At 36.5% G+C, this 25,341-nt stretch overlaps 2 protein-coding genes across 3 annotated transcripts; one reads left to right on the top strand and one right to left on the bottom strand.

Moving 5' to 3' along the window:
- The first annotated feature begins 4,983 nt into the window (after positions 1-4,983).
- Positions 4,984-9,383, top strand: LOC107563766 (E3 ubiquitin/ISG15 ligase TRIM25-like). Its single transcript, XM_016248707.1, has 6 exons — positions 4,984-5,657; positions 5,992-6,087; positions 6,308-6,445; positions 6,536-6,689; positions 7,192-7,251; positions 8,745-9,383. Exons 1-6 carry the CDS (start codon positions 5,031-5,033, stop codon positions 9,296-9,298), a joined length of 1,629 nt encoding a protein of 542 aa, XP_016104193.1. The 5' UTR covers positions 4,984-5,030; the 3' UTR covers positions 9,299-9,383.
- A 3,387-nt stretch (positions 9,384-12,770) lies between these two features.
- On the bottom strand, positions 12,771-24,536 carry rangap1a (RAN GTPase activating protein 1a). 2 transcript variants are annotated; one of them, XM_016248669.1, is made up of 17 exons: positions 24,213-24,281; positions 23,831-23,953; positions 23,614-23,741; positions 22,207-22,266; positions 21,886-22,065; positions 21,637-21,771; positions 20,603-20,761; positions 20,250-20,363; positions 20,040-20,139; positions 19,041-19,122; positions 18,723-18,861; positions 18,500-18,616; positions 15,651-15,756; positions 15,485-15,573; positions 13,498-13,619; positions 13,079-13,412; positions 12,771-12,869 (listed from the first exon to the last, which is right to left on the bottom strand). In XM_016248669.1, the coding sequence occupies exons 1-16, from the start codon at positions 24,217-24,219 to the stop codon at positions 13,331-13,333; spliced, it is 1,743 nt and encodes a 580-aa protein (XP_016104155.1). In that variant the 5' UTR covers positions 24,220-24,281; the 3' UTR covers positions 12,771-12,869; positions 13,079-13,330. The 2 variants fall into 2 exon arrangements, with proteins under 2 accessions (XP_016104155.1, XP_016104156.1); XM_016248670.1 differs by lacking the exon at positions 24,213-24,281 and adding an exon at positions 24,463-24,536 and having other exon boundaries at positions 12,772-12,869.
- Between the last annotated feature and the right edge of the window lie 805 nt (positions 24,537-25,341).

Below are 25,341 nucleotides of genomic sequence, written 5' to 3'. Positions count from 1 at the left end.
ACTCTGTAATATAGTTCTTTTCACATGTTTTGCTAATGGATTTATATTTAGACATTATAAAATCACTATTATAACATTTAAAAATCTATTTTTTGTCAAAGTTCAGCATTGTTTTGTATTGAAGTATGAAGTAGCAAGAGTTTTCAACTCATTGAATCTATTTGAATTACACAGATGGCCTATTTTGAATTACAATGGCAACTTTCAGTGAAAAGTGGCTAGTTTGTATGCTTGTTTACAATCTTAGTTTCTCTCAAATGTAAATCAAATGCCCATTCACAAACATGTGTTTCCACCATTGCACCATTGCTTGTTCTCCATCATTGCATAGGCCCACTCATGGATGAGACATGCAGATAACTAGTCAACCTTCACTCAATTTTATATGATCAATGAACTCTGAAAAACAGTCAGTGTTTAACATTCTATTAGTTGTCAAAATGAATTCATTGCAGCACTTTTGTCCAGTGGTGTATAAAGTACATGAAAGCCATACTCAAGTGAAAGTACAGATATCTTACCAGAAAATGACTTTGGTAGAAGTTGAAGTCACCGTATAGAATATTACTTGAGTAAAAGTCTTAAAGTATGTGATATTTATTGTACTTAAGTACGAAAAGTATTTTTTAAATCTTAAACGTACTTAAGTATTGAAAGTGAAAGTACTTGTAAATGCAAAATGGAAAAGACGCAAATAAATATATATATAAAAATGTTCATAAACAGCTTGAGTAGCTTCTATTTTGTATTTTTGGATAAGAATAAGAAGCACTTCACCTAGTGTCTTTCATTCCAACATAAGAAAACATTTCTGGAATCTGAATCTGAAATAGCATTTAGATGTATTTACACAGTTTATGCATCTTAGAGGGGACATGGATGCATTTAAACTGCAGTTACAGATGCATAAATAGGCCTAATGTTTTGTTTTTAACATAAAACGTTGAATACTGATATTTGAAATAATTTAAAACATGAAAAAAATTGTCGAAATGTGAAATTAAAACCGCCAGTAGGTGACAGCAAGTGACTGTTAATGAGTGAGTCATTGAGATTCAACCGATTCATTCAAACGACTGATTCATTCATGAACAAAGCATTTGACTGAGTTAATGAGTGAATCGCTGAATCATTTATTCAACCGATTCGTTCAAAAAGCTGATTCATTCAATAAGTAAACACCATTGCTCAGAGATGCAAAACAGTGCTGTGATCTTTGTTTGGAACTATTTTCGTTGGCAAAATTGAGCAAAAACAAGCAATATTATGTCTAAAATGTAAGTCACTTATTGCTTTACTGAACTTGTATAAAATGATTATTAAATGTGTTCATGCTGATATCTGCAGAAAAACGGTACTCTTTGTGTGATATAGATTAAGTTAACTATATTAAATTATATAAATATAAAAAGCATACAGAAGCATTTTTGACGTCTACAATTTCGAATGCCTTGAATGAATTTTGAGTTTTAAGATAAGTTGAATTAAATGATAGACAAATATATTAAACTGAATGATAAGAGATGCAAATCAAAAGTTTGATAGTAATAGCTTTATGAAAGACAGTTACTGTGAATGAAACATTTATATAGATGAAACACTTATTTTGTGTAGTGAAAAGGATATTTTGTGATTGTGTGTTGTACTAACACAATTGAAAATATGCTGAAATGTTTGAAAAAAGTGCACTTTTGATGATCTGTTGTGATATAGGTACTAAGAGTTTTGAAAATTTACCAATTGCTTCTGAAAATTGCGCCAAAGCAATTAAAAAAACTGTAAGCGGCTGTTATTGCAGAAGTAGAGGTTTAACACTATATTTAAAGATTGGAGCATTAGGTTTTGATTTTTGTCATGCTGTGTTTAAGCATTTGTAAAATAAAAAAAAATAAAAAGATAAGAAAGATCCATTATTTTGTTATGGGGTAAGCTTGTAAGAAATGTTAAGCATTTTAGAAATGTATTAATTGACTGAATATTGTGTGTAAACAACATGAATTGTGTTAATGGTATGGTCACAACAGACAGATGTTGTGCTAATTGTGTGTAGAGTTTTGAAAATGTGACTACAGATTGGACAAAGGGATGTTAGCAAATGAAAAGAACTGTAATTATTGGCCATTTGGTGTTTTATAGCGGTCTGCAGAAAATATGACGAGGCATATCTTGCTCGGTTTTAATCTGTTTAACAGCATTCATTGTCCAAATTGATTATTACAGTTTCAAATGTAAAATCATTCATTACTCCATGATTACTCCATGATTACAATCATTACTCCAGTCTTCAGTGTCACAGCTACTTCAGAAATCATTCATACTGATCCTGTCTTTGGGTTTGTAGAGTTTCGTCTGTCTCTCACTCTGGATCTACAGATGTCTTTACTGTCAGCTCTCGTCTCTCATTTGATGATGTAGAGCAGTGTTACTCATTGCGCGGCTCGCCAAGCTTTAATGTGTGGCTCGCATGGCAGATGGCAGTAAATAATACGATGATATGATCAATACAGATATTTAATAAAAACATTAAAAACAAGCAGGGCTAAAACTAAGCCATTAAAAAACTCACACCGTGTCTACACTGGACGAGAGCGTCGTGGTGCGACGTGACAAAAGACAATAGAACCCATGGCCCTATGATTTCTGCCATGCGGAAAACGCGGACGGAATCGCGGAATCCAGTCATAAAAACAGAATTTACTGTATAACGCGGAATGTCATGGAATTTGTCAAAGTTTGGGTGAATAAATCAAAAGTAGGTCATTAATCAAATCGCAATATTGACTGATCTGTAAATATTAAGCTACAAAAATACAATTTAAATATGAATCCTGCATGTCTCTTTAGGAATGAATGGCACAGACACGCTGTTTCGTTTACTACACACATACTGAAGTGCGTGTTTTCAGCATCTGCTGTCTAGCTAAATGAGAACATAAATAACGTTACATGAACAACAGTCGGTGTCTGCTCTATATAAATAATTTATATTTTAAAAATACCCAAAACAGCGGAATTACAAGATGGAAATATAGACTAGAAAGATATAGCTTGCTCTGCCCTTGCGTCCATGACATTGACTCACTGCGGAGTTGTTTTGGCAAAGTTTGCACTGAAGTGGATTGGGGGAAAAAAATGAGAAGGGTATAACTGCAGCCTGGAGATCTCCAAATGGGGGCGGGAACTCCAAAACGGGAGGATGCCCCCGTTGCTTAGAACAAAGCAATAGAGTAAAATCTTTCCCCTGAGCTGCCCTGGGACGGCTTGCGGGAGAGCTCGTGGGTGATTCCCGTTTATATCATTAAGCAAAGGTTCAAACTCCAGTCTGAACAACACTGGCCACGAGCTTTGGGCTCTGCTCTCACGGAGAATATTTATTTATATAGCATATTTTATTTTAGATTAACTAGAAAACAAGAAACTAGTTTTATTTTGAAATGCAAGTCAATAACAATTGGCTGGAGCCACAGCCAATGGTGAAAGTCTTTGCGGTGAGGAGACCCCGCCCCATTTTGGAGGTTCTTCCCACTTTTGGAGTTCACGCCCCATTTTGGAGATCTCCGGTCTGCAGTTATATCTACTTGGTTGTGTGTCATGTGCCTGAACTGCAGCAGTTCTGCAAAGAGGAGGCAGAGAAGATGTCTTCTAGAGGTTTCTAGGTTTAAATTATTGTCAGAAATATGTTCAGTGCCATTCAATAAATATAAAAACAGTTGTTTATTTAATATCCTCTTGACATGAGAATTAAACTGCAGATGTGTTTTGATATCCATAGTGAAAACCGTACAGGTCGTTCTGACTCCTGAATATCAGACCAGAGAAGAGTTTCTACAGTGTGAGTTACTGTGAAAGCACAAAGTCTAAGATCCACTTTTGTGGAAGAGCTTGAGTGTTTTTTGTTTTTCACTTAATTAATGCTATAGGATTGTTTTCACTTGTTTTTGTAACTTGGCAGGCTTCAAATAATATACAAATGGGTTGTGTCAGTGGCGCACAGTGACAATAAGTGACGGCGCTTTACAGTAGAGAAAAACACCTTTGGTTGCTGAGAATTTCAATTGTTTTGACTACAGCCATTTTATACAACAGCAAACAAGTCCATATTAAACTTTTAAAACATTCAACACATGCTTAATAGATTTCATATGTGCAAATGCTTGTCATGGTAACTGTAACACAGTTCGGTAACACATTACTGTTAGCAGTAACATACTATGTTACCAGTTAAATGCTTGTTTTTGCACATTTAGCAAAGATTCAAAATAATTATGCATGCATCTTCTTTAGATTTCCACCTGTTGACTCTGGATCCAAACTCAGTGAATAATTGGCTCCGTCTGTCTGAGGGAAACACAGTGTTGGCTTTTGCTGACAAATACCAGTCGAATCCTGATCATCCGGACAGATTTGATTGTTGGACCGAGGCGATGTGTAGAGAAAGTGTGACTGGTCACTGTTACTGGGAGGTGGAGTGGAGCGGAGATGGCTCATTGGGAGTAGATGTAGCAGTGACGTACAAGAGCATCAGCAGGAAGGAAGAGGGTCCTCTGAGTGCAGCTGGACGTAACGATCAATCCTGGAGTTTGTTCTGCTCTCCAGACTGTTGCTCATTCTGGCACAGTAACATAGAGACTAAACTTTCTGCAGTGTCCAGTGTATGGACAGGTGGATGGCTAATTTAGCTGGTACCTGTGACCAGTGACAATAAAGGGCTACAACTACTACTACATAACAGCTTTCTCGATTTCATAATCGCACTAAATGATTTCATCGCGATTTAATCACGATCCGATTATTTTAAATGGTACCACAGTCACAGCTTTTGTACCTTTTTTTTGACAGTGCATATACTGCAACAACAACAACAACAACAACAAAAAACACTACATGTAACCTTACAGTAAGTCACACCCTACAGAAAAACTTGTTTCGCAAGAATGTAATCAGGAGGTTATATAAACCCTCCTGTAAGGAGGAAATGAACTGTCGAGTTGCAGTGTGTATCGTCTCTCTGTCTGTGTTCATACAGTGAAATGACAGAAACTCATATATCAGTGGATCAGGACCAGTTAATTTGTCCAGTGTGTCTGGATCTGCTGAAGGATCCAGTGATGATTCTCTGTGGACACAATTACTGTAAGAAATGCATCACAGACATCTGGGATCAGGACGATCAGAAGGGAATCTACAGATGTCCTGTATGCAAACAGTCCTTCACGCCAAGACCTGTTTTAGGTAAAAACATGATGGTTGCTGAAATGGTGGAGAAGCTCAAGACGACGAGGCTCCAAGCTACTCCTCTTCCTGCTTCTTCTGCTGATCCTCCTGCTGATCCCCCTGCTTCTGTTCATACTGGATCTGGAGGTGTTCAGTGCGACTCCTGCACTGAAATTAAACAGAAAGCAGTGAAATCCTGTCTGGAGTGTCGAAGCTCTTACTGTCAAAATCACCTTGAACAGCATGAGAGTCTCTTCAAAGGTAAAAAACACAATCTGATGGATGCCACTGGACAACTGCAGGAGATGATCTGCCCTCGTCATGATAAAATCCTGGAAATTTACTGCCGTACTGACCAGCAGTGTATCTGTATGCTGTGTTTGGTGGATGAACACAAAAATCATGACACTGTATCAACTGCAACAGCGAGGACAGAGAAACAGGTAAGTTTCCCAAGCAATGGAAATCCATTTGATCATATTCACGGGCACTTGATTAAAAACAGACTAACTAATGCGGTTCCTGAGTTATCAGCAGAAACATAAATTAGCTCATTGTAGTGCCATCTATCGGCTGGGTGTCTGTGTACTTGTATGAGTAGTGGGAGATATTCGGGATCATCTCAAAAAGTTTGGGGTCTTTGAGATTTATTGTCTTTACAGTGAAAAAGACGAAAGTTATAAAGAACACAGTGCTGTTAGACTGGTTAGGACAGAGTCTGGTGATTTAATGCATCCTGAGGAAAACCTGAACCTCAAGTTTTTCTATTTCATGCAGAAACATTTGGGGGAGACGCAGATAAAACTTAACCAGAAAATCCAGAAGAAAGACAAAGACATTCAGGAGCTGAGGGAGGCTGTGGCGTCTCATAAGGTGAGATTTGAAAAGAAATAATGGAAAAAATGCAAAAGAAAGAAAACTTATTCACAAACCCTGTCATAATTTATTCATTTTGATGTTTGAAACCTCAAACAAGCATGAAAATGTAATTGTCGCACCACATACCACAGGTACAAGTAGCCAGGGTCCCTGCTGCCAGCTGGTGGCGCTATGACTATAACTGAATAATGGCATGTAGATGTCTTCAGACCAGGACTTTTATCAAACATCCGAATTTTGGGCCATGCTTATCTTTTCATACCGACTGGAGAAGGAAGTCAATGAGCTGAGGAGGAAAGATGCTGAGCTGAAGCAGCTTTCAGAGACACAGGATCATGTTAATTTCCTCCAGGTAACAGTTATCTTCTCAAACACAGAGGACTGAGGACTTCAACAGGCTTTTGTGATTACATAGAGTTTGTGTTTGTGCTTGTGTCTGCAGAGTTTGTCGTCTGCCACTGTCTCTCTCTCTGGATCTACAGACGGCTACAGTGTCAGTCCTCATCTCTCTTTTGATGATGTAATGAAATCAGTTTTTCAACTCCGAGACAAACTGCAGCAGTTCTGCAGAGAGACAGAAAAGATAACTGAAACAGGTTGATTTCTAGGGATTCGTTTATTCTTATTCATTAAATATGAATTTCCTCTTGACATGAGAATTAATCTGCAAATATGTTTTGGTGTCTGTAGTGAAAACCATCCAGGTCATTATTGCTCCAAGCAGCTTTCAGAGACACAGGATCATGTTAATTTCCTCCAGGTAACAGTTATCTTCTCAAACACAGAGGACTGAGGACTTCAACAGGCTTTTGTGATTACATAGAGTTTGTGTTTGTGCTTGTGTCTGCAGAGTTTGTCGTCTGCCACTGTCTCTCTCTCTGGATCTACAGACGGCTACAGCGTCAGTCCTCATCTCTCTTTTGATGATGTAATGAAATCAGTTTTTCAACTCCGAGACAAACTGCAGCAGTTCTGCAGAGAGACAGAAAAGATAACTGAAACAGGTTGATTTCTAGGGATTTGTTTATTCTTATTCATTAAATATGAATTTCCTCTTGACATGAGAATTCATCTGCAAATATGTTTTGGTGTCTGTAGTGAAAACCATCCAGGTCATTATTGCTCCAGAATATGAGACCAGAGAGGAGTTTCTACAATGTGAGTTACTCCAAAAACACACACAAACACTGACAATCATTGAGAGATATACATAATTAAACATGATGATCTTACTAGGGGTTGCTCCAGAATTGCTCCAGAACCATAGCAATTGGACACAAGTCAGTTTAATCGTGTTGAAGCAGTACATAGCATGACTGAACTGGTGAGCCGGCTGCAATCCCACAAGCCTTCCAAATAAACATAACATTAGAGGAGGAGATTGAAGCATTTTATTATTGCTGCTAGTGTAACAGAGGCCAGAAAGACCATGTAAACCTCACTCTCCTGATCTCAAGAGGTGCACTAGCAACTGACACTAAAGGCGTTATATCAAAGACTATTGATATAAAAAGACAGTTCACTCCTATTACTTATGAATGGGAGAAACTGCAACATGCAATATGGCAAAATTGCCCCGCCTTCTGAATAAAACAGCCAATCACTGATTAGTAACGTCACTGAAGCTGCTGTTAGAAGCTCCAGTTCCCATTGAAACCCGAGACTTCTGCTTAGGACTGCACATGCGCATTGGCAAGTCTAGCCTGAAAAATAAGCTTTTGTAAATGCTATTTGAGCATAAGGAACAGCATTTATGGGCCAATTCATTTAAATTTAAAAAAATGAAAAGTTGATCCTATTGCAAATTACAAACAAAATTCATAGGCGCTACATGTAGCCCTGTCTTAGAATAAAGGTTTTTTTTTGTGTATTTTGAAATAGGATCCACTTTTCATTTTTGACATTTTGTTCCCTCTCTGGAGCACCCATATTTTTTTGTCTGCGAGTACCTGATGCCCCCCTGGTCAAGATTTTTTCATTGATTATCATTTCAAATTTTGTTGTCGATTTGAAATATATAATCTAATTGTGAGTTCAGCAGGCAGTTTTTGAGATTTCAGGATTCCCCCATTCATTTAGACAGGAATTGGTTTGGTTTGAAACTTGAGCACGCACAAGACGTGACATGTGAAAGGCCACTAACACTATAGCTTCAGATAATTAAAGAAAGAAAATAAAAAGATTTGGTGAAAAAAAGATGATTTGATGAAGTAAACAGCATGGCCATTTCCTTCAACAAGAGGATAGAGTTTTGTATGTCAGTGTATGTGCACACAATAGGGCTACCTTGTAGCGAGTAGCTTTGAATCCTTGTTCAAAGTCAAGAAAACCTAAAACCGAAGAAGATTGGCATGCTTGTCTTGTTAGCATTAATTTACATAGTTGGGAATGCCTTGGGAGAACACAAACTTTGGGTTACCAGTTTAGGGGGGAATTGAGGCAATTCCAAATCAGTTGTCGAGGAAAGCATGTAAGTGTAGTAGTTTTATGAAAGGTTCATTGTAAATGCTTTCTGGAATACCTGCTAAATGAGTGAAAACGCATGAAAACGTTTTCCTACGTCTTTATTAATCTTGCTAAAATACTCAACTATCTTAATTATTAAAGTCATACTTTATTATTTACATGCAGATCATGTTTATTTTCATCAGATTTCCATCCATTCACATTGGATTCGAACACAATATATTCAAGTCTCCGTCTGTCTGAGGACAACACAGTGATCACTTCCACCAGCTGTAATTACAGATATCCCAATCATCCTGACAGATTTGACTATTGGATAGAGGCCTTGTGTACAGAGAGTGTCAGTGGACGCTGTTACTGGGAGGTTGAGTACGGCGGTAATGAAGGTGTCCATATAGCAGTGGCATATAAGAGCATCAAGAGGAAGGGAAAGAGTGGCGATAGTCGATTTGGATATAATGATCAGTCCTGGAGATTGTACTGCTGTAACTCCAGTTGCTCTTTTAGACACAATACCATACGGACTGTGCTCCCTGTGGTGTCCAGCCGTAAAATAGAAGTGTATGTGGATCACAGCGCAGGAATGCTGTCATTTTTAAGTGTCTCTGACACAATAAGTCTCATCCACAGAGTCCAGACCACATTCACTCAGCCGCTCTATCCTGGGATTGGATTGCAAAATAAAACAACAGTAAAACTGTCGTCTAAATATGTAAATAAATCATATTGCCATATCTAAGCATTGTGAATTTCTAATTATTTAACAGTTAATATCTCAGTTGTGATAATAGTTTTAGCAAATTAATCAAAAGATGTTTAAGTATGAGGAGAAACTGATCATCAAAACTGTGATTTATGTCTTTTGTTGGAATTTGTTGAAACTTTTGGTGAATTTTCAAATCTGATTCTCATGTTGTTAAAGAAAGAAATTTATAGACTGTTGTTGTTGTCTTTTTATATTTTGTGTGCTGCTGTTTAGTGGACTTTTATACGAGCCCGGGTGCGAGGGCCCGTTCATCGCTGCTTGCAGCTTTAATTTGCTTTGTTTTTGTATCTGAATATATCATATCCTAATACCTGTGCTTCAAATGATTAATTAATGAATAAAGCAAAAGAAAACCAAGATAGACATGCTGTCTTCAGTTCGGCTCAGATCTCATGTCTCAACACCAGGATGCTTTCAGCTATATATCTCATATCAAACACAATGCATAATAGCCTGCTTTATAAATGTTATTACAGAATCACTCTTTGCAATCAGCTTGTAACACTCCAAAGAGAAAGGAAAACTTGAAATCGCATCATATGACCCCTTTAAACATCTTGTTGTCTCGTATTTAAATTACGTTTTTAAAATCTCTTTCAAAAGTAAATGTGTATTTTATTTCAAAACCTAAAGAAAACATGATCAGTTTACTTGATGTCAAATCTGCATAAGCAGAACTTGTAGTTTATGCCAGTGCTTAAAACAAGTGGAAAATAATAATAACAATAAATCTGCCCAAGATAAAATGCTCTCATCTTTTGTTTGGATGGTGAGGTGTTTGTAATGAGAGCATTCAATTTTGAAGCACAACTGAAAACATAATGTTAACATTTGATCATATGACAATTTTTAACCAAATGTGTTTTTATAATGCTGCAGAAAAGTTATTACCATGTCCTTTACGGGTATCTAAAATTTATGAGGTTATATAGGTTTTTATATATTTAGCATTTTTTTTGTTAATGATCTCAGAACACTGAGGAGAACAAGACAGATGTGTTGACTTCATTCCAACATTAATTTAGTGTAATCACATTTTCACTGGAAATTAAAATATGTTCCTCAGAAATGTAATGCCAGCAGAAACAATGAGCACTATATTTATTACCTTTTGATGGCTTTGGGTGTTTGTTCTAAGGAACTGATTGTATGTTGCTTGCCTGCAGCACTGGGACATTCTTTAACCTGTTCCAGATCTCATCAAACCACATTCCTAATCCATCAGAAAGTTCAGCGCTTTTGCTACTAGTAGAAATTAATTTGGTTGATTTAGTGCTAGGAGAGACGATTATATTTCCAAATAGTGCTTGTTGGTGTTGGAAGGGTTTAGTTCTTAGAGAAGTGGTTGTAAAAAAAATGACGGAAATCAGTACGGGTGCATCCTGCAGAAAAAAAATCAATTCAAGTTAATGATGATCAGAATATTTACTTATATATACCTTTAAGATACTGTACTACTATGCATCCTTTATAAATAAATATAAGGTGGACCTGTTTAAAGGGTACCACAGTGACAGCTTTTGTACCTTTTTATTTTTGACAATCCATATACTGCCACACCTTTCATTAAAAACACTACAGGACCCTTAGAGTAAGTCACACCCTACAGAAATATCTGTTTCTCAAGAATGTAATTAAGCAACATTTGTCTCCATGATCATAAATAATATAGTAAATTATATTTTAAAAAATATAATACAAAAATAAATGCAGAAAGTTTAGTGTGACGGGTAGGTTTAGGTGTTGATACAGTATTAAAACCACTATGTCTATGGAAAGACTCCATAAAACATGGACACATGGACGAGGTCCACAATAATTTTATTTATGCATTTAGCAGATGCTTTTATCCAAAATGACTTGCAGTGCATTCAGGCTGTACATTTTTTACCAGTATGTGTGTTCACTGGTAATCAAACCCACAACCTTTTGCGCTGTTTACGTAATGCTCTACCACTGAGCCACAGGAGCAATATGCCTTATGGTTGATGAATGGTATTTTGAACAATGGCCTCTATGCTATTGTCACAGCATGCACGCCCCAAAGGCGTTGTGGATGGGGATTCGTGTTGGAAGACGCACATGCATTGCACACAGAATAACCTATTGTGCATTTTAAACAGAGAAAATCATTAGAGGTTGCATCCAGTGCAAAACTATTACCCATATCTGACACTTCTAATCACCCCCGCCCCCGTCATGTCGAGTGACACACCATTTTGGCAGAGACTTATGCTGTGTGAAGAGCGCTCATGCTGCAGTTTTGTGTTTCAACTTAAACTAAGCACATTTTTATAAACCTTTCATTCGCAGAATGGACATCCTTGCACAAGGAAATCTTTTTCTCATGGAAAAATGTAAGATGGTTTATATTTATCATATTTTTATTTATATACATCTTTCAATAAGAATAAATGTATTTTATATATTAAATTGTGTGTGTGTGTGTGTGTGTGTGGTTCTGTTGTTGTGTAGTAATACTTCAAATGCTTGACCGGAGCAACATTTGTACCCATGAGTATAACAGCTTTTTAAACGATAAATTGTGTTTATTAAAAAATAAAAATGCAGAAAGTTTACTGTGATGGGTAGGTTTAGGGGTGGTACCGTATAAAATTCATTAATATAATGTAAATATAAATCTAAAAGTTTCTAAATATATTGTAGAAACTTTAATTTCTGTGAAGCTGCTTTGCAATAATTTGTGTTGTGAAAAGCGCAATACAAATAAACATGAACTGAAATTAATTATGTCTATGGAAAGCTTCCATAAAGCATGGTAAATAATTTGACATGTCCGGACATGTCAGGGCCCACAATAGTGTAAGAAAAAGTGAAGACGTCGAAGATCTTGATGAAGAATACCTTTTATTACAGAATAGTAGTGACAAAGTACATGTAGTACCTTGGGTTCAACGGAGTCAGACTGAACCCCGAACATCCTAAGCTCAATCATTTTATACAGTATTACGTTTATCTTCCCTCTCAACATGTAAATTAAGTTTCGTTTTAAATGTAAATTGCGGATGACAATTAAAGTGATAGTCTTCCGTTCCCACATCTTCGGTAGACTCAAGTGGGAAGAACCAAAAGTTAAGGTGATAAGATTAAACAGAATCCATAGCAGTTCTTTCATGTACCCTTTTGGTCAGCAGATGGTTCTTGACGACCTGCTGCTTCTCCCACGCTATCTCTGGAGGTAATGTTAATATTTACATATGATTAAGATCGGAAAGAACTATCTATATGATAATTAAGCTCTTTGTAGAGAAAGGAGCATAGTTTAATACACAATTTGGAGTGGAAGCTGGGTCGAGGCAGACTATAATTTCTTACAATAGTCTTTATCGTTTTGGCCTGTATAATATAATATAATATAAAAAAAGAATTATATGTGTAGATCATTTTGTGAAATATGGCAGTTAGATTGGTGATAAATTGGTGATAAGCTTTATGAAATTTCAGTGGTATCAACAATTTTGATGTCATAGGAACTTTATTCATAGCAAAAGTAACTATATTCTGATATATATTATATATCATGCTTGTTTGTAGGTGACCAAATACTTATTTTACAGAGGAATTTACCAATTAATTCTTTAAAAATCCTACAATGTGATTTTCTGGATTTTTTTTCTCATTTTGTCTCTCATAGTTGAGGTATACCTATGATGAAAATTACAGGCCTCTCTCATCTTTTTAAGTGGGAGAACTTGCTCAATTGGTGGCTGACTAAATACTTTTTTGCCCCACTGTATATATATTATCATTCGAATAAACCAATATTACACTCGAACTTTCTGTCCCCCTCAATTCTGAAATAGATGATATGCCCCGGCGCTAAGCACTTTTCCATGTTAAAGATTGTTTTTATAAATCTGAATGTTGGCTTAGATGGAAGATAAACTAGGCAGGAAATCAGGTGAGGTTTCAAGACCTGTTATGACTGTTTAATATTAAAAATCAGATGCAGGTCTTTTAAGCACACGTGTGTTTCAGAATTGTTCAGCTCTCAGGTTTGAGTTTTTGCAGGGTGGATTGCAAGCGATCTCGAGCACTGCTGCACGGCTCCAGCGACTTATTCGGCCTGTATATAAAATAATCAAACACATCACATGCTGTTAATAACTAAAAACGTTCATAAAGGTAAACGCTTCTGTTTGTTGGGTTACCTGGCCATGAAAGCGTTCAGCACAGTGATGTGTTCTCGAGGGAAATAACTCTGTTTCACTGCATGCTCCAAACACTGTAGATGTCCTGGGACGACCTTCACCGGCTTTAGCTTGTCTTCACTCTACAGAGAGAGAGAGATGAACATCAAAACACACTTTCCACCATCAGGTCCAACAGTTCTATTATAAAACGGATAGTTCCGGTCCTTGATTCTGATTGGCTGAGCCACGTTCGAAGCTGTTGTAAATTACTCTACAAACACACACCTTTGTTTACGTTTGTGTGTTGCTCGTAAACCACTTTGTTGCAACCACAACTGATTCTGAGGAACTACATTGTTTGGCGGAAGAATAATGTTTTTATTAATAGCATTACACTTTCTTTGCTCTGTTTTATTTTGTGAAACCTTACTACGTATATGGAATAACCGTTTTATAAAAGCAATAAGCCCCGAGAAGCCGTGGTTTACAGTGAATTTATAACAGCTAAGGGGGTTTTAGGCACTCTGCTTTGCGTCGGCTTCTTGGGCTTATTGCTTTAGTCATGGTGAGTAATGAAACCAATTGCATTTCTATTAGGACAGGGATTTTCAAACTGGGGTTCAGGGTGAGATGAAAAGAGATTAAAAAAAAAAAAAAAAAAACGTGAAATATACATTAGATTTAGTCATTTAGCAGACGTTAAATTACTAAGCGACTTACAATCCAAAGCGACTTACAAACGAGGACAATGGAAGCAATCAAAATCAACAAAAGAGCAATGATATACAAGTGCTATAATATAATATACATACAGTATAGTTTTGTGCAGAAATTTATCAAATAAAAATAAAGGTCTGTGGAAGGGCAAATTAATACTTTTTAAGACCTGACCATTTTTTTTCCCGCGGATTAACTTGCACGGATTAATTGTTTACATCAAGACTAGCAATGTGCGCTAGTAAAGTAAATAAAGTCAATTTTGATTCATGCGGACTTTAAATCAAGAAATGCATTTTCAGAAAATGAAGTGTGTTAATGTTTAAAACAAAAAAAGCTTGTTTCGCTATGAATCAAAGTATTTTTTGTAAAGTAAAGATTTTTCTGAGCCCATTGGTAGATATACATATTTTTTAAATGCACTTCATTTTGATACATTTCTCAGAAAATAAGACTTTGCATCATTTTTTGCGTTTTTGAATCTTGATTTAAGATTTTTTTTTTGTTTACATTTGTGCTGGGAACGAGATAAAAATACTAAAGGAAGAACATTTTGTTCAGTGTGATCAGAAGGTGCAGTATAATTTATTTCCATGTTATAGTTAAGCAATTTTTTTGTAAAATTAATTAAAATGAATGGAAATCAGTTGGGAGTTGTATTTTTTTACTTTTAGTGTCCTGCTAATACACTCATTGCATTTTCCTTAGACATTACATTTTCTTTTAATTGTTCTTAATAAAGTTGATAAACTTGCAGAAACCCTAACAGTATTTATTAAAAATTCATGATACATTTTTAATCTTAAAAATTAGCATGAAGACTTTTTAAACATGTTGTATGTGCTATAACAGCATGCTTACAGTTTTTTTCCCTCATAGTTGAAATGATCTGCATGGGTCTACATTCAAATTTACACCTTTATATTTGAGAAAGAGGGTTGTTTGCAATATTTGAGAATCTTTGAAATCAAAGTGTTTGACAAAAACACAGTTCAGTACAATTTCAAGCGGTTTCATGCACAGATTTCGTAGACAAGTTAACTAAACATCCTGAGAACAGGAGAATAGTGCTGATAAAATGCTTTAGAGAATGTGGCATGAACAGCATGATTTAGCAACAAGTAACAGTGCTGGATTGACAGAAAGCCAACATGAAATGGCATGCATAACCTATTTTAGTTGCATGATATTTCCAAGTGAAACAAACAGAAGAACTATATGTAAAATCCATTAGCAAACAGATAAGCTCAGTTTTCGCTCCCGGTCTGAATGCGCTAAACGTTTGTACCTTCAACAGCCCGAGCATCACCAGCAACGACGACATAAAACTCAAGCCCTGGAAGGAGGGTGTGAGGAAGGCTTTACTCAGCACTGCGTCTGAAACACACAGACACACGAGAATCAGTCAGACGTCTCGGATCGTCCAGCAGCCGTCTGACGGATGTTCATCTCACCGATGCTCTCCAGCACAGCCGATTTCACCTCGGCGTCGTCTTCCTTATACACAGACGAGATCTTCAGAAACGCTTCCACGGTCTTACTCACGTCTGACACGTCCACCTGCGGAAAACACGCCGACACTCAGCACTGGGACTGACACACAGGGACTAACAAACATTACGCAGTGTTGGGAGTAACTAGTTACATGTAACGGAATTATGTAATTTAATTACAAAATAAATGTAACCGTAATCAGTTACTGAGAAAAAATGTGTAATTAAATTAGTTACTTATGAAAATGGTAACGATTACAAAAGGGGGTAATATTTGAATATTTTCACACATACGTACAGATTTGATTGATTTCTTCCCAAGACTGCTCTAAAATATGAGACACCAATGTTTCAGGAGATTAGGACACATGCTTATTCGATAACTGTTAACCGTTTTATTTCCTGTTTGGGTTTATGTTTATGCTTTATTTTTTAAGATTAACTGTCCCCCCCCCCCCCCCAAGGCATTGTTAGATGCCAGTATTTCCTGACATAGATATGCAAAGATTTGATTTTAAAAACAGTATCATAGCTATTTCATGTTATGATTTTAAATCTGTATTTACCTCAGAATGATCTCAAAGTAAAAAGAGGTGCAAACGTCTGATTTTGTAGTGGCTGTGTTAAAATTAAACTATTATAATCTTAATTTCAAGATGAAAGATTTTTGAAAGTCTGAGAGTAATCAGTGTTGAGAGCTACTGTAAGGTTAACCCTGCCTGCTTAAAATGTTTCAAAGCATTTGTTAAGAAATTTAGAAAAGTAATCAAAAATGTATCAAATGTAATCAGTTACTTTACTTTAATAAATTAATTGAAATAGTTATGCACTACTTAGTACATTTTGAATAGGGTAACTAATCTGTAACCTATTATATTTCCAAAGTAACCTTGCCAACTCCGATTACACAGGATTTAGATATCAGGGTTTCTGCAGGTTTAATGAAGGTAAATTTAAGATTTTTAAAGAGGCTAAGTAACAGGATTTCTGCTGGTCTTAAATCACCCTTCCACGAATCCAGAGCAGAAAGTCTTTAATTCATCAAGTCATGGCATTTAATGTTGCATACATTGCAAAAAATTAAAAACGTCCTCAGTATTTTTGTCTCGTTTTCCAACAAATATCTAAACATTCCTAAATCAAGAGACATTTACTGGAGATGCAAATTTACCACGGAGTCTTGCTTTTTGAGAAATTGAACAACTGACTGTATGCTTCAAACAAGAACAAATACCTGTCAATGAGGTACGAAAACTTGTTTTTTCTTTGAATTATACACTCACTTCTCAGAAAACAAGACTTCTTGTTGCTCCTATAAACAGTAGATATGGAAATAACTTTTACTGTACCATCTGATCACACTGCCAACAAGTGCTGTCCTTCCTCAGTATTTCTGTCTTGTTTTCCAGTGCAAATGTCTAAAGATTCTTAAATCAAGATACATTTACTTGAGAACGCAAAATGGCTTGAAAAAGTCTTAAGAAATTATAAAACAATCAAAATGAGTTTATGATTAAAATAAGAACAAATATCTGCCATCGGGCTAAAAATAAATAAATCAATCAACTGAATTCAAAGGGAAAACTAGTTTTCTGGCCTCACTGGCTAAAGGAGGTAGAGCTTTTTCACATTTGGCTCCCAAACTCTGGAACAGCCTTCCTGATAACGTTCGGGGTTCAGACACACTCTCTCTGTTTAAATCTAGATTAAAGACACATCTCTTTGGCCAAGCATTCAAATAATGCATCTCATAATCTTGTACTGCAGTTATATATCTGATCAAATGCACATTATTATTCTTTAGTTTGGGTTAAACAAATCAATTTTGCTTGGTTGGAACAGCAGCTATGCTAATTATGTTTGTATTTGTTTCTCTGTTTCTGCTGGGATTGACATCCCGTGGTAACTAGGATTTACACAAGCTTCAGTCTGGATCCAGAACACCTGAGAAGAGATGATGCAACCCCTCAGAGGACCTCAGATGATGCCAACCCTGAAACAACATACAGAACTACCACATTTTGCTATAAGTTTGATTGCATCATATAATAATTGCTGTTAATAGTGTTCATCGTCTGTTTTATTACGTCTTAAATTGATTTTTCCGTACTGCTGGTTCGTCTGGTCAGAGGAGAACTGGCCCCCCGACTGAGCCTGGTTTCTCCCAAGGTTTTTTCTCCATTCTGTCACCGATGGAGTTCTGGTTCCTTGCCGCTGTCGCCTCTGGCTTGCTTAGTTGGGGACACTTCATTTCCAGCGATATCGTTGACATGATTGCAAAGATATTATTTAAACTGAACTGAGCTGGATGTTGACATCACTGAATTCAATGATGAACTGTCTTTAACTGAAAAATGAGTGTTTACTATTGTCATTTTGCATTATTGACACTATTTTCCTAATTAATGCTGTTCAGTTGCTTTAACACAATCTGTATTGTTAAAAGCGCTATATAAATAAAGGTGACTTGACTTGACTTGACTGGCAGATATTTGTTCTTGTTTCAAGCATAAACTCAGAAGTTTCTCAGAAAACAAGACTTCATGTGTTCATTTTGCATTTCAAGTAAATGTATCTTGATGTAAGGATGCTTAGATGTTTGTATTGGAAAACAGGATAAATAGTGAGGAAGATATTCATATTTTGCAACAATTAATGCCACAGATATATGAATATAAGGCTTTCTGCTCCGATTTAAGATGTTTTTCAAGCCTTAAACTGCAGAAGGGTGAGTTAAAACTTTTTAAGAGCCACAGAAACCCTGAAATGAATATAAACGATTGTAAAAGTCACAAGCTGAAAAGACGGACCTGCTGCTGGATGAGGAAGCTTCTCTTTGCGCCGAGTCGCAGGAGTTTGTCTGGAGATGGAAAGCTCAGGAAAGACGAGACGTCTGGAGTACGAGGTGCTGAAGGCGGCGTTGAGAACTACATAAACGGATACACATTTATTTTGTTCTCACTTATGTTTTCTATTTTGTAATGTTGATTTAAATTTTGCTTTAAATGGAAAGAATTGACTGTTTGATCAAACCTGGTTTAATTCACTCTTTTCTTCTTCCTCCTCTAACTCTTCTTCTTCCTCTTCCTCCTCCACATCTTCTTCTTCATCATCATCGTCATCATCGTCCTCCTCCTCATCTTCATCTTCCTCAGGTTCTCCCTCGTCATCACTGACATGAGAAGGAATGACGCTCCATTCATTAAAAATCATGTGAGAAACGAAAGCTCGTGCAAATCAGGCAAAGGATTAAAAATATCTCTTCTTTGCATTAAGATGAAGAGAATTTTAAATGTGCTGAACTGTCATGAACGTCACAATGTCGTTTTTAGTTCGGGGTGTGTTTAATACCTCAGAGAGCCCAGTTTGTCTACCATGTTCATGTTCTTCATCACCTCTCGCAGATTTTCACAGCCTTCACCTAAACTGTTACCTAAAGACAAACACAACCAAATGTATGATGTGGATGTGTTTGTAAATGTTGCTGCAGTATGTATTTTTCTTAATTACACAAGTTTATGTCAGTGACATTGTTTTAGTATTATTTATATACTATTATATTTTTTATTAAACTTTAGTTTTAATACATAATTATATCAATAATAGTTAATTAATTAATAATATTTTTGAAACTTTTATTTTCATGTTTTCAGTTGTCATTTGAATTTTAGTTAAATTTTTAGTCATTTTGTTTAGTCTTTTTATACTACTCTTTGGATTTAATTTACTCTTTATTTAAGTTTTAGTATTTATTTATTTCCAATTAATAATTTTAGTGTTTCAACTTAAAATTTTCATTTAAAATTATTCATCAGATATTTATATTTTATTTCATTTTTATTAGTTTAATACATACATGAATAAAGTTTTTGCTATTTTTTTATTATTTCAGATTCAGTTATTTTAGTACATCTAGTTAAACTAAATAAAAATTATATTTCTTTGGAAACTAGCCGACATAACGTTTTTTTTTTAAATATATATTTTAATGAACATTTGTTTTATTTTAATTAAAAATGTTTTAGTTTAATTAACTCTAATAACCCACAGTGATTTTTTTATCACTATTAGAGTATTTAACATATTTAAACAGTGTTATGTATTAGATGATTATAGCAATGCATTAACCTTCCAAGCAAATAGACAAATACACAGCCTTGGCATAATGTTTAATCTTAATTAAATCTTAAATTTAACTCACAGGTTTATAACCTGTTCTTCACCATTTTTCGAGAACCAAACTTGGCTTAACCAGCGCATCATTGACTATTGCTGATTGTTCAGATGTTTGCAGATAAATCCTGACAATGCTGTGATGTTTTTTTCTTCTGTTTTTATGTGTGTTTGTACCATTCAGGTCGAGTTTTTCAAACTGATCTTTATGCTGTACGGATCGAGCCACTTCCAGCGCAGCTCCCTCTGTGATTTCCCCAAAAGACAGATTCAGCTCCTGGTGAGTGAGATCGACGAGCATGTTTACTGATTTAGCTTTTTTCATGTCACCAGTTAAAGTTCTTTTTCCAAAACTACAAAGCATAGATATTGATCACCTATCAGTACCTTGAGTATCGGCAGTCCTTCTCTCAGGGTCTCTGCTATGGCACTAGCTCCTTCAGACCGAACAAGACAGTCGCCAAAATTTATCACCTGCACATTGCGCAGGTGTTTCAATGCCTAACAAACAGAGAAACACATTTGAAATGAAGGCAAGAAACTATAGGAAAAAAACGCTGGTTTTCATTCACTGATCAATTTTGGCCTATTTTGCTTCCTTAACATTTCTTCTTCACCAGTGAAAAGAAAACATCCAAATTGCATAGTTAACTTTTTGCATTTCGCTGTTGATATCGTACAGCGCTTCAATAATTCCACAGATTTTCCAGCTAAATCGCAGTATCTGTTTTCCAGTGTACCTGTGCCATGGCGATCGCTCCTCTCTTGGTGAAAGTGTTGTCGTTGAGGTTCAGGACACGCAGTTGTGGGTTGTGCTGCATTGCTGTGGCTAAAGCTGTGACTCCTGGGTGATTGATGCCGTTCTGGGGCATGTGCACTTCCTCCAGACTGCCAATCAACTGAGAAGATAAAGCAACACCAATAGATCACTAGAGAAGATAAAGCAGTGGACCAATGGACCAACACCAGTGCACCAATGGAGAAGATACAACAATGGACCAATGGAGAAAACAAAGCAATAGATCACTGGAGAAGATAAAGCAGTGGACCAATGGACCAACAACAGTGCACCATGGGTGATGGTCGATTGGCCCATTGCTTTATTTTCTCTATTGGTGCACTGGTGTAGGTCCATTGCTTTATCTCCTCCATTAGAGAAAAAGCAATGAGCCAATGGAGAAAATAAAGCAATGGGCCAATGAACCCCTGGAGAAGATAAAGCAATTAGCCACTGGACCAATACCTGTGGACCAATGGAGAAAATAAAGCAATGGACCAATGGAGAAGATATTCAGCAATGGACAAATAGGCCAACCACCAATGGAAAAAACTAAGCAATGGCTCAATGGAGTAGATAAAGCCATGGGCCAACACCAGTGCTTTATTTTCTCCAGTGGTGCACTGGTGTTGGTCCACTGTTTTTATCTACTCCATTGATCCATTACTTTATTTTTTCAATTGGTCCACTGGTGTTGGTCCATTGGTTTATCTCCTACATTGGAGAAAATAAAGCAATGAGCCAATGGACCATCATCCATGGTGCACTGGTGTTGGCCCATGGCTTTATCTACTCCATTGAGCCATTGCTTAATTTTTTCCATTGGTCCATTGGTGGTTGGCCTATTGGTCCATTGCTGGATATCTTCTCCATTGGTCCATTGCTTTATTTTTCCATTGGTATATTTTAAAGCACCAAATGAATGAAAATCAAGAAAATTATCATTATTATTCTGGAAGATTGTAGTTCAGGGTAATTTCTCGTATGGTTCAGCACCTGAAAGGCCTGTGCCAGCGCTGTGGCTCCATCGTTCTCCAGTCTGTTCCTGCCAGCGATGAACACCTTCAGCTGCAAGGGGGCGCCGAGCGCACTCGACTCCTTATGACACATCGTCAGAGCTGCCGCCAGGATCTAGTAAAGCAGGCAACACCAAATTTCCAGAGAAATAAACTGGCAATATAATAGAGCACAACAGTGACGCCCACTTGTTCAGGGCATGACACCAGTATCATAAACCCCACCCACCTTTCCTCCTCCGATGCCCATACCACAGTTGTTCAGACGCAGTTCCTGCAGCGTGTGGCAGGCGGTGCTCTTGAGCAGCTTCTCGATGCCTTTCACGCCATCGGGTCCGAAAGCGTTATCGCTCAGATCCAGAACCTTCAGCCGAGCTCCAGCCGTGATTAACGCGTTGCCCAGAGAAACCTGTAGAGGCGACGTTTACAAGCATTAAATGGACTGTTATAGTCATGTCTACTAACTATGAGCACACTGGGTTTGATGAAGAGATTGTAAAAGTCTTTGCTCTAAAAGATGTAGAATTAAATCATTAAGTGTCCATCTTACCAGCGCTGGAGGAATCTCAGCTCGCAGGCGGCCGGTAAACATGTCGCTCCAGTGGCAGCACTATCATTAGAGAAAAACAATAGAGGTAAAGAAGATAGTTTCAATTCGTTTCTAAATTTTACATCACTATATGACAATGTGTTTCATAAACATTATTATCAGCACAATATTATCATCTAAATGTGGTTTCTTGCTCTTGGCAGCCAATAATTCAATGCGCAAAACACACTATACTGATTTCTTAAGCAGATATGGTGATGGAAAATATATAAATTATATAATGTGAGGAAATATTATATGGTAAGACTGTACAATAAGGTTTTGTCTGTTAACATTAGTTAACATGAACTAACAATGAAAAAATCTTATACAGTGTTTATTAGTTAATATTAATCTCAACATTTACTACATAGATTTCTAAGATCAAAAGTTGTATCTTTTAACATTAGTTAATGCACTGTGAACCCACATGAACATTTTTATTAACTAACAATAACAAAGATACTCAAATAATAATTATTAGTTATATACTGTTATATATAATATACGGCTTCATTAAATAAATATATTGCTCACTATTAATCCAAGTTAACAAATAAGACCTTATTGTTAAAGCGTTACCAATATATTTAAACTTCAAATTATTATTATTATTTTTTTTAATCTATATTCAAAATACTTTGCAAATCCAAAGATTCTTGGGCAAACGTAAAAGTTGTGCAGGATAACGCACTGAAATATAATTTCTCATTTTATTTCCCCATCTCATAATTTTTATCCATCATAATGTCAAATTTGTGTTCAACACAAATTTAGTTTTATCTCGCTGCAAGTCTCGATCATATTTGTTCATGTGATGATGTCGCACAACCTGTCCATGCTGACATCAGTCTTAATTACATCAAACGACAGATAAACTTGTGGAAAAATACTGTAGCGTTTGTTTGTGTTGACACAATGTCTTCTTAAATGATTTTAGCAAATGGCTGCAATATAACAAAGAGTGAAAAATTTAAGGGGGTCTGAATACTTTCCGTACCCACTGTATATACACACCTTGCTACATGTACTGCGTTAGGCTAACCGAGACTTGTCATTTGCACTTATATATTGTTGCTCTTTTGTTCGTTTTGACTGCTTTTATTGTCCTCATTTGTAAGTCGCTTTGGATAAAAGTGTCTGCTAAATGTAAATGTAAATGATAAGCTGGTTTATTTTTCTGTCATTACGATGCATGACTGTGATTAAAGCATGTCAACATATTCTGTTACACCAAATAATGATCTTTAAAAAAAGCATCATATGACCCCTTTAATTTACTTGATTTAGCATTTCAGGTCATGATCCCTCAGTTGAGAACTCCTGTTTATGGTTTGGGAATAAGTCCAGATGATCTGGCACATGCACCTGCAGGTCGCTCTTCTTCTCCAGGGCTTTAGCGATGGTCTGCGCCGCCTCCACGCCGATGGTGTTTCCCTCCAGTCTGAGCGCTCGCAGACCGTCAAACTCCTCGATCGCCTTCACCATCTTCTCCACTGCACACAACACGACAGCATTACCTCTGGCACTCTTTCATGAAGATACAGAAACATGCAAAATTAGGAGATCATCATCATCAGCTCACCAGACTGAGCGTTGTCCAGTTTAAGGCCTTGTCCTTTATAACTGAGCTCGCCCTCATCGACTTGAGTTTTGGCCAAGGAGTCGGCGAGATTTGCCACATCATCTGATGCCATCTTGACACCAACTGAAGAAAATACATGAACACAAGAGTTTAACTTGAGTGCATCTCTTTTGCTACAGGGACAAAGAAAGTTCTTGTGAATCATAAAGATAACATTTGACACACTAGAATCAACCCCACTTCATTATTACAGTGAATTAATATATTTTTACTAATATTACTAATTTCCAGTTACATTTACTATTATTAACAATGTAATTAAATATATAATTTATTAATATTAATTAAACTGCACTGATAAATTCATCCCACGTAAGCCTACTTTGCATGTTAAAACGTTAAATATTCTTAGAAGTGTTTAAACTGCTGCTGTTCACCCCTAAAGTGGTGTGTGTATGTTTACATAAATGCATGTGTCTATCTAACGTTATATGAACATGTGTTTTCAGATTCACACTGACGCAAGATCAGCACGCAAAACACGATTCAAGTGGCGCAGCCTATTTACAGCCACTATATCGACACTCATTTCCGGAACAAACTTAGCATATAAATATTCAGTTTGTACTTACAGGTGTTGTTTAATATGATTCTGTGGGTGCAGTAACTACCTCCCGCTCGTCCTGATGGTGTAGCGGTATAGGCGCGCAAGGGTTCATGGGATTTGTAGTTCGTATATTATATTTTTTTTTGCGTTTTACTGTTAGTGTTAATTAAAATTACCATATAAAAATCATAAAGACGCTATGGATTTTTTTTTATTGTTTAGGATCATACATTGAACTAATTCATTGTATAGACTGATTTTGTTGGCAAATGTAATTATTAGTAATTTGAAAGAGAGAGGCGGGAGTGTAGCATCAGGCATAAACATGTTTTTCACAGGGATTCTTGCAGAGATGCTGAAATGCTTGGAGGGAATTCAAGGCCACTGTAATCCGACTCAAACTTTTCCCAAAGCACAAGGACACATTTAATGCCAACAAACGAACCCAGGTTTACTGTCCCAGAGCTCAGCATTGTTTCTAAACTGAAAATAAATAAATAAATAAATAAAAAAAGGATTTTTAAAAACGCATATTTTACTTCCGAACAGGTCAGTGCGTGTTTCTGATAGCGCGTGTTCCGTGGTCTCTTTGCTTTAAAACGTTTGTTAAAGTTTAACAGGTCTTTAACGGACGTTTTCGCGGAGCATCACGTGACACGTGTTACATTACTCATCGCTGGTCGGGATGGACCAATCACAGTGGTTCGTTGACTACCGGGCACAGATTACTTGACATCAATTTATAGTGTTTAAAACATGGCGTGTTTTACTTTGTATCCCAGTTATCACTTCTGTGAAGGAACATGCTCAAAGTAATATGCCTTTTACACTATACACGTTCCCAATAATGCGAAAGAACGTCGAGAGGTTTATTTAAACGCATTTGAATGAAGGTCGAGCGCCT

Source organism: Sinocyclocheilus grahami, unplaced genomic scaffold, assembly GCF_001515645.1.
Source record: "Sinocyclocheilus grahami isolate Dianchi unplaced genomic scaffold, SAMN03320097.WGS_v1.1 scaffold888.1, whole genome shotgun sequence".
Lineage (NCBI taxonomy): Eukaryota > Metazoa > Chordata > Actinopteri > Cypriniformes > Cyprinidae > Sinocyclocheilus > Sinocyclocheilus grahami.
This window is presented reverse-complemented; position numbering and strand designations above follow the sequence as displayed.

Excerpts from the sequence above, each read along its gene's own strand:
- LOC107563766 (XM_016248707.1), top strand. The coding sequence starts at position 5,031 with ATGACAGAAACTCATATATCAGTGGATCAGGACCAGTTAATTTGTCCA. Across the intron at positions 6,446-6,535 it reads ATCATGTTAATTTCCTCCAG|AGTTTGTCGTCTGCCACTGT; the intron begins GTAACAGTTATC and ends TTGTGTCTGCAG. Across the intron at positions 6,690-7,191 it reads AGAAAAGATAACTGAAACAG|TGAAAACCATCCAGGTCATT; the intron begins GTTGATTTCTAG and ends TGGTGTCTGTAG.
- rangap1a (XM_016248669.1), bottom strand. Across the intron at positions 21,772-21,885 it reads TGGGCATCGGAGGAGGAAAG|ATCCTGGCGGCAGCTCTGAC; the intron begins GTGGGTGGGGTT and ends CTGCTTTACTAG. Across the intron at positions 13,413-13,497 it reads CTGAACGCTTTCATGGCCAG|GCCGAATAAGTCGCTGGAGC; the intron begins GTAACCCAACAA and ends TTTTATATACAG.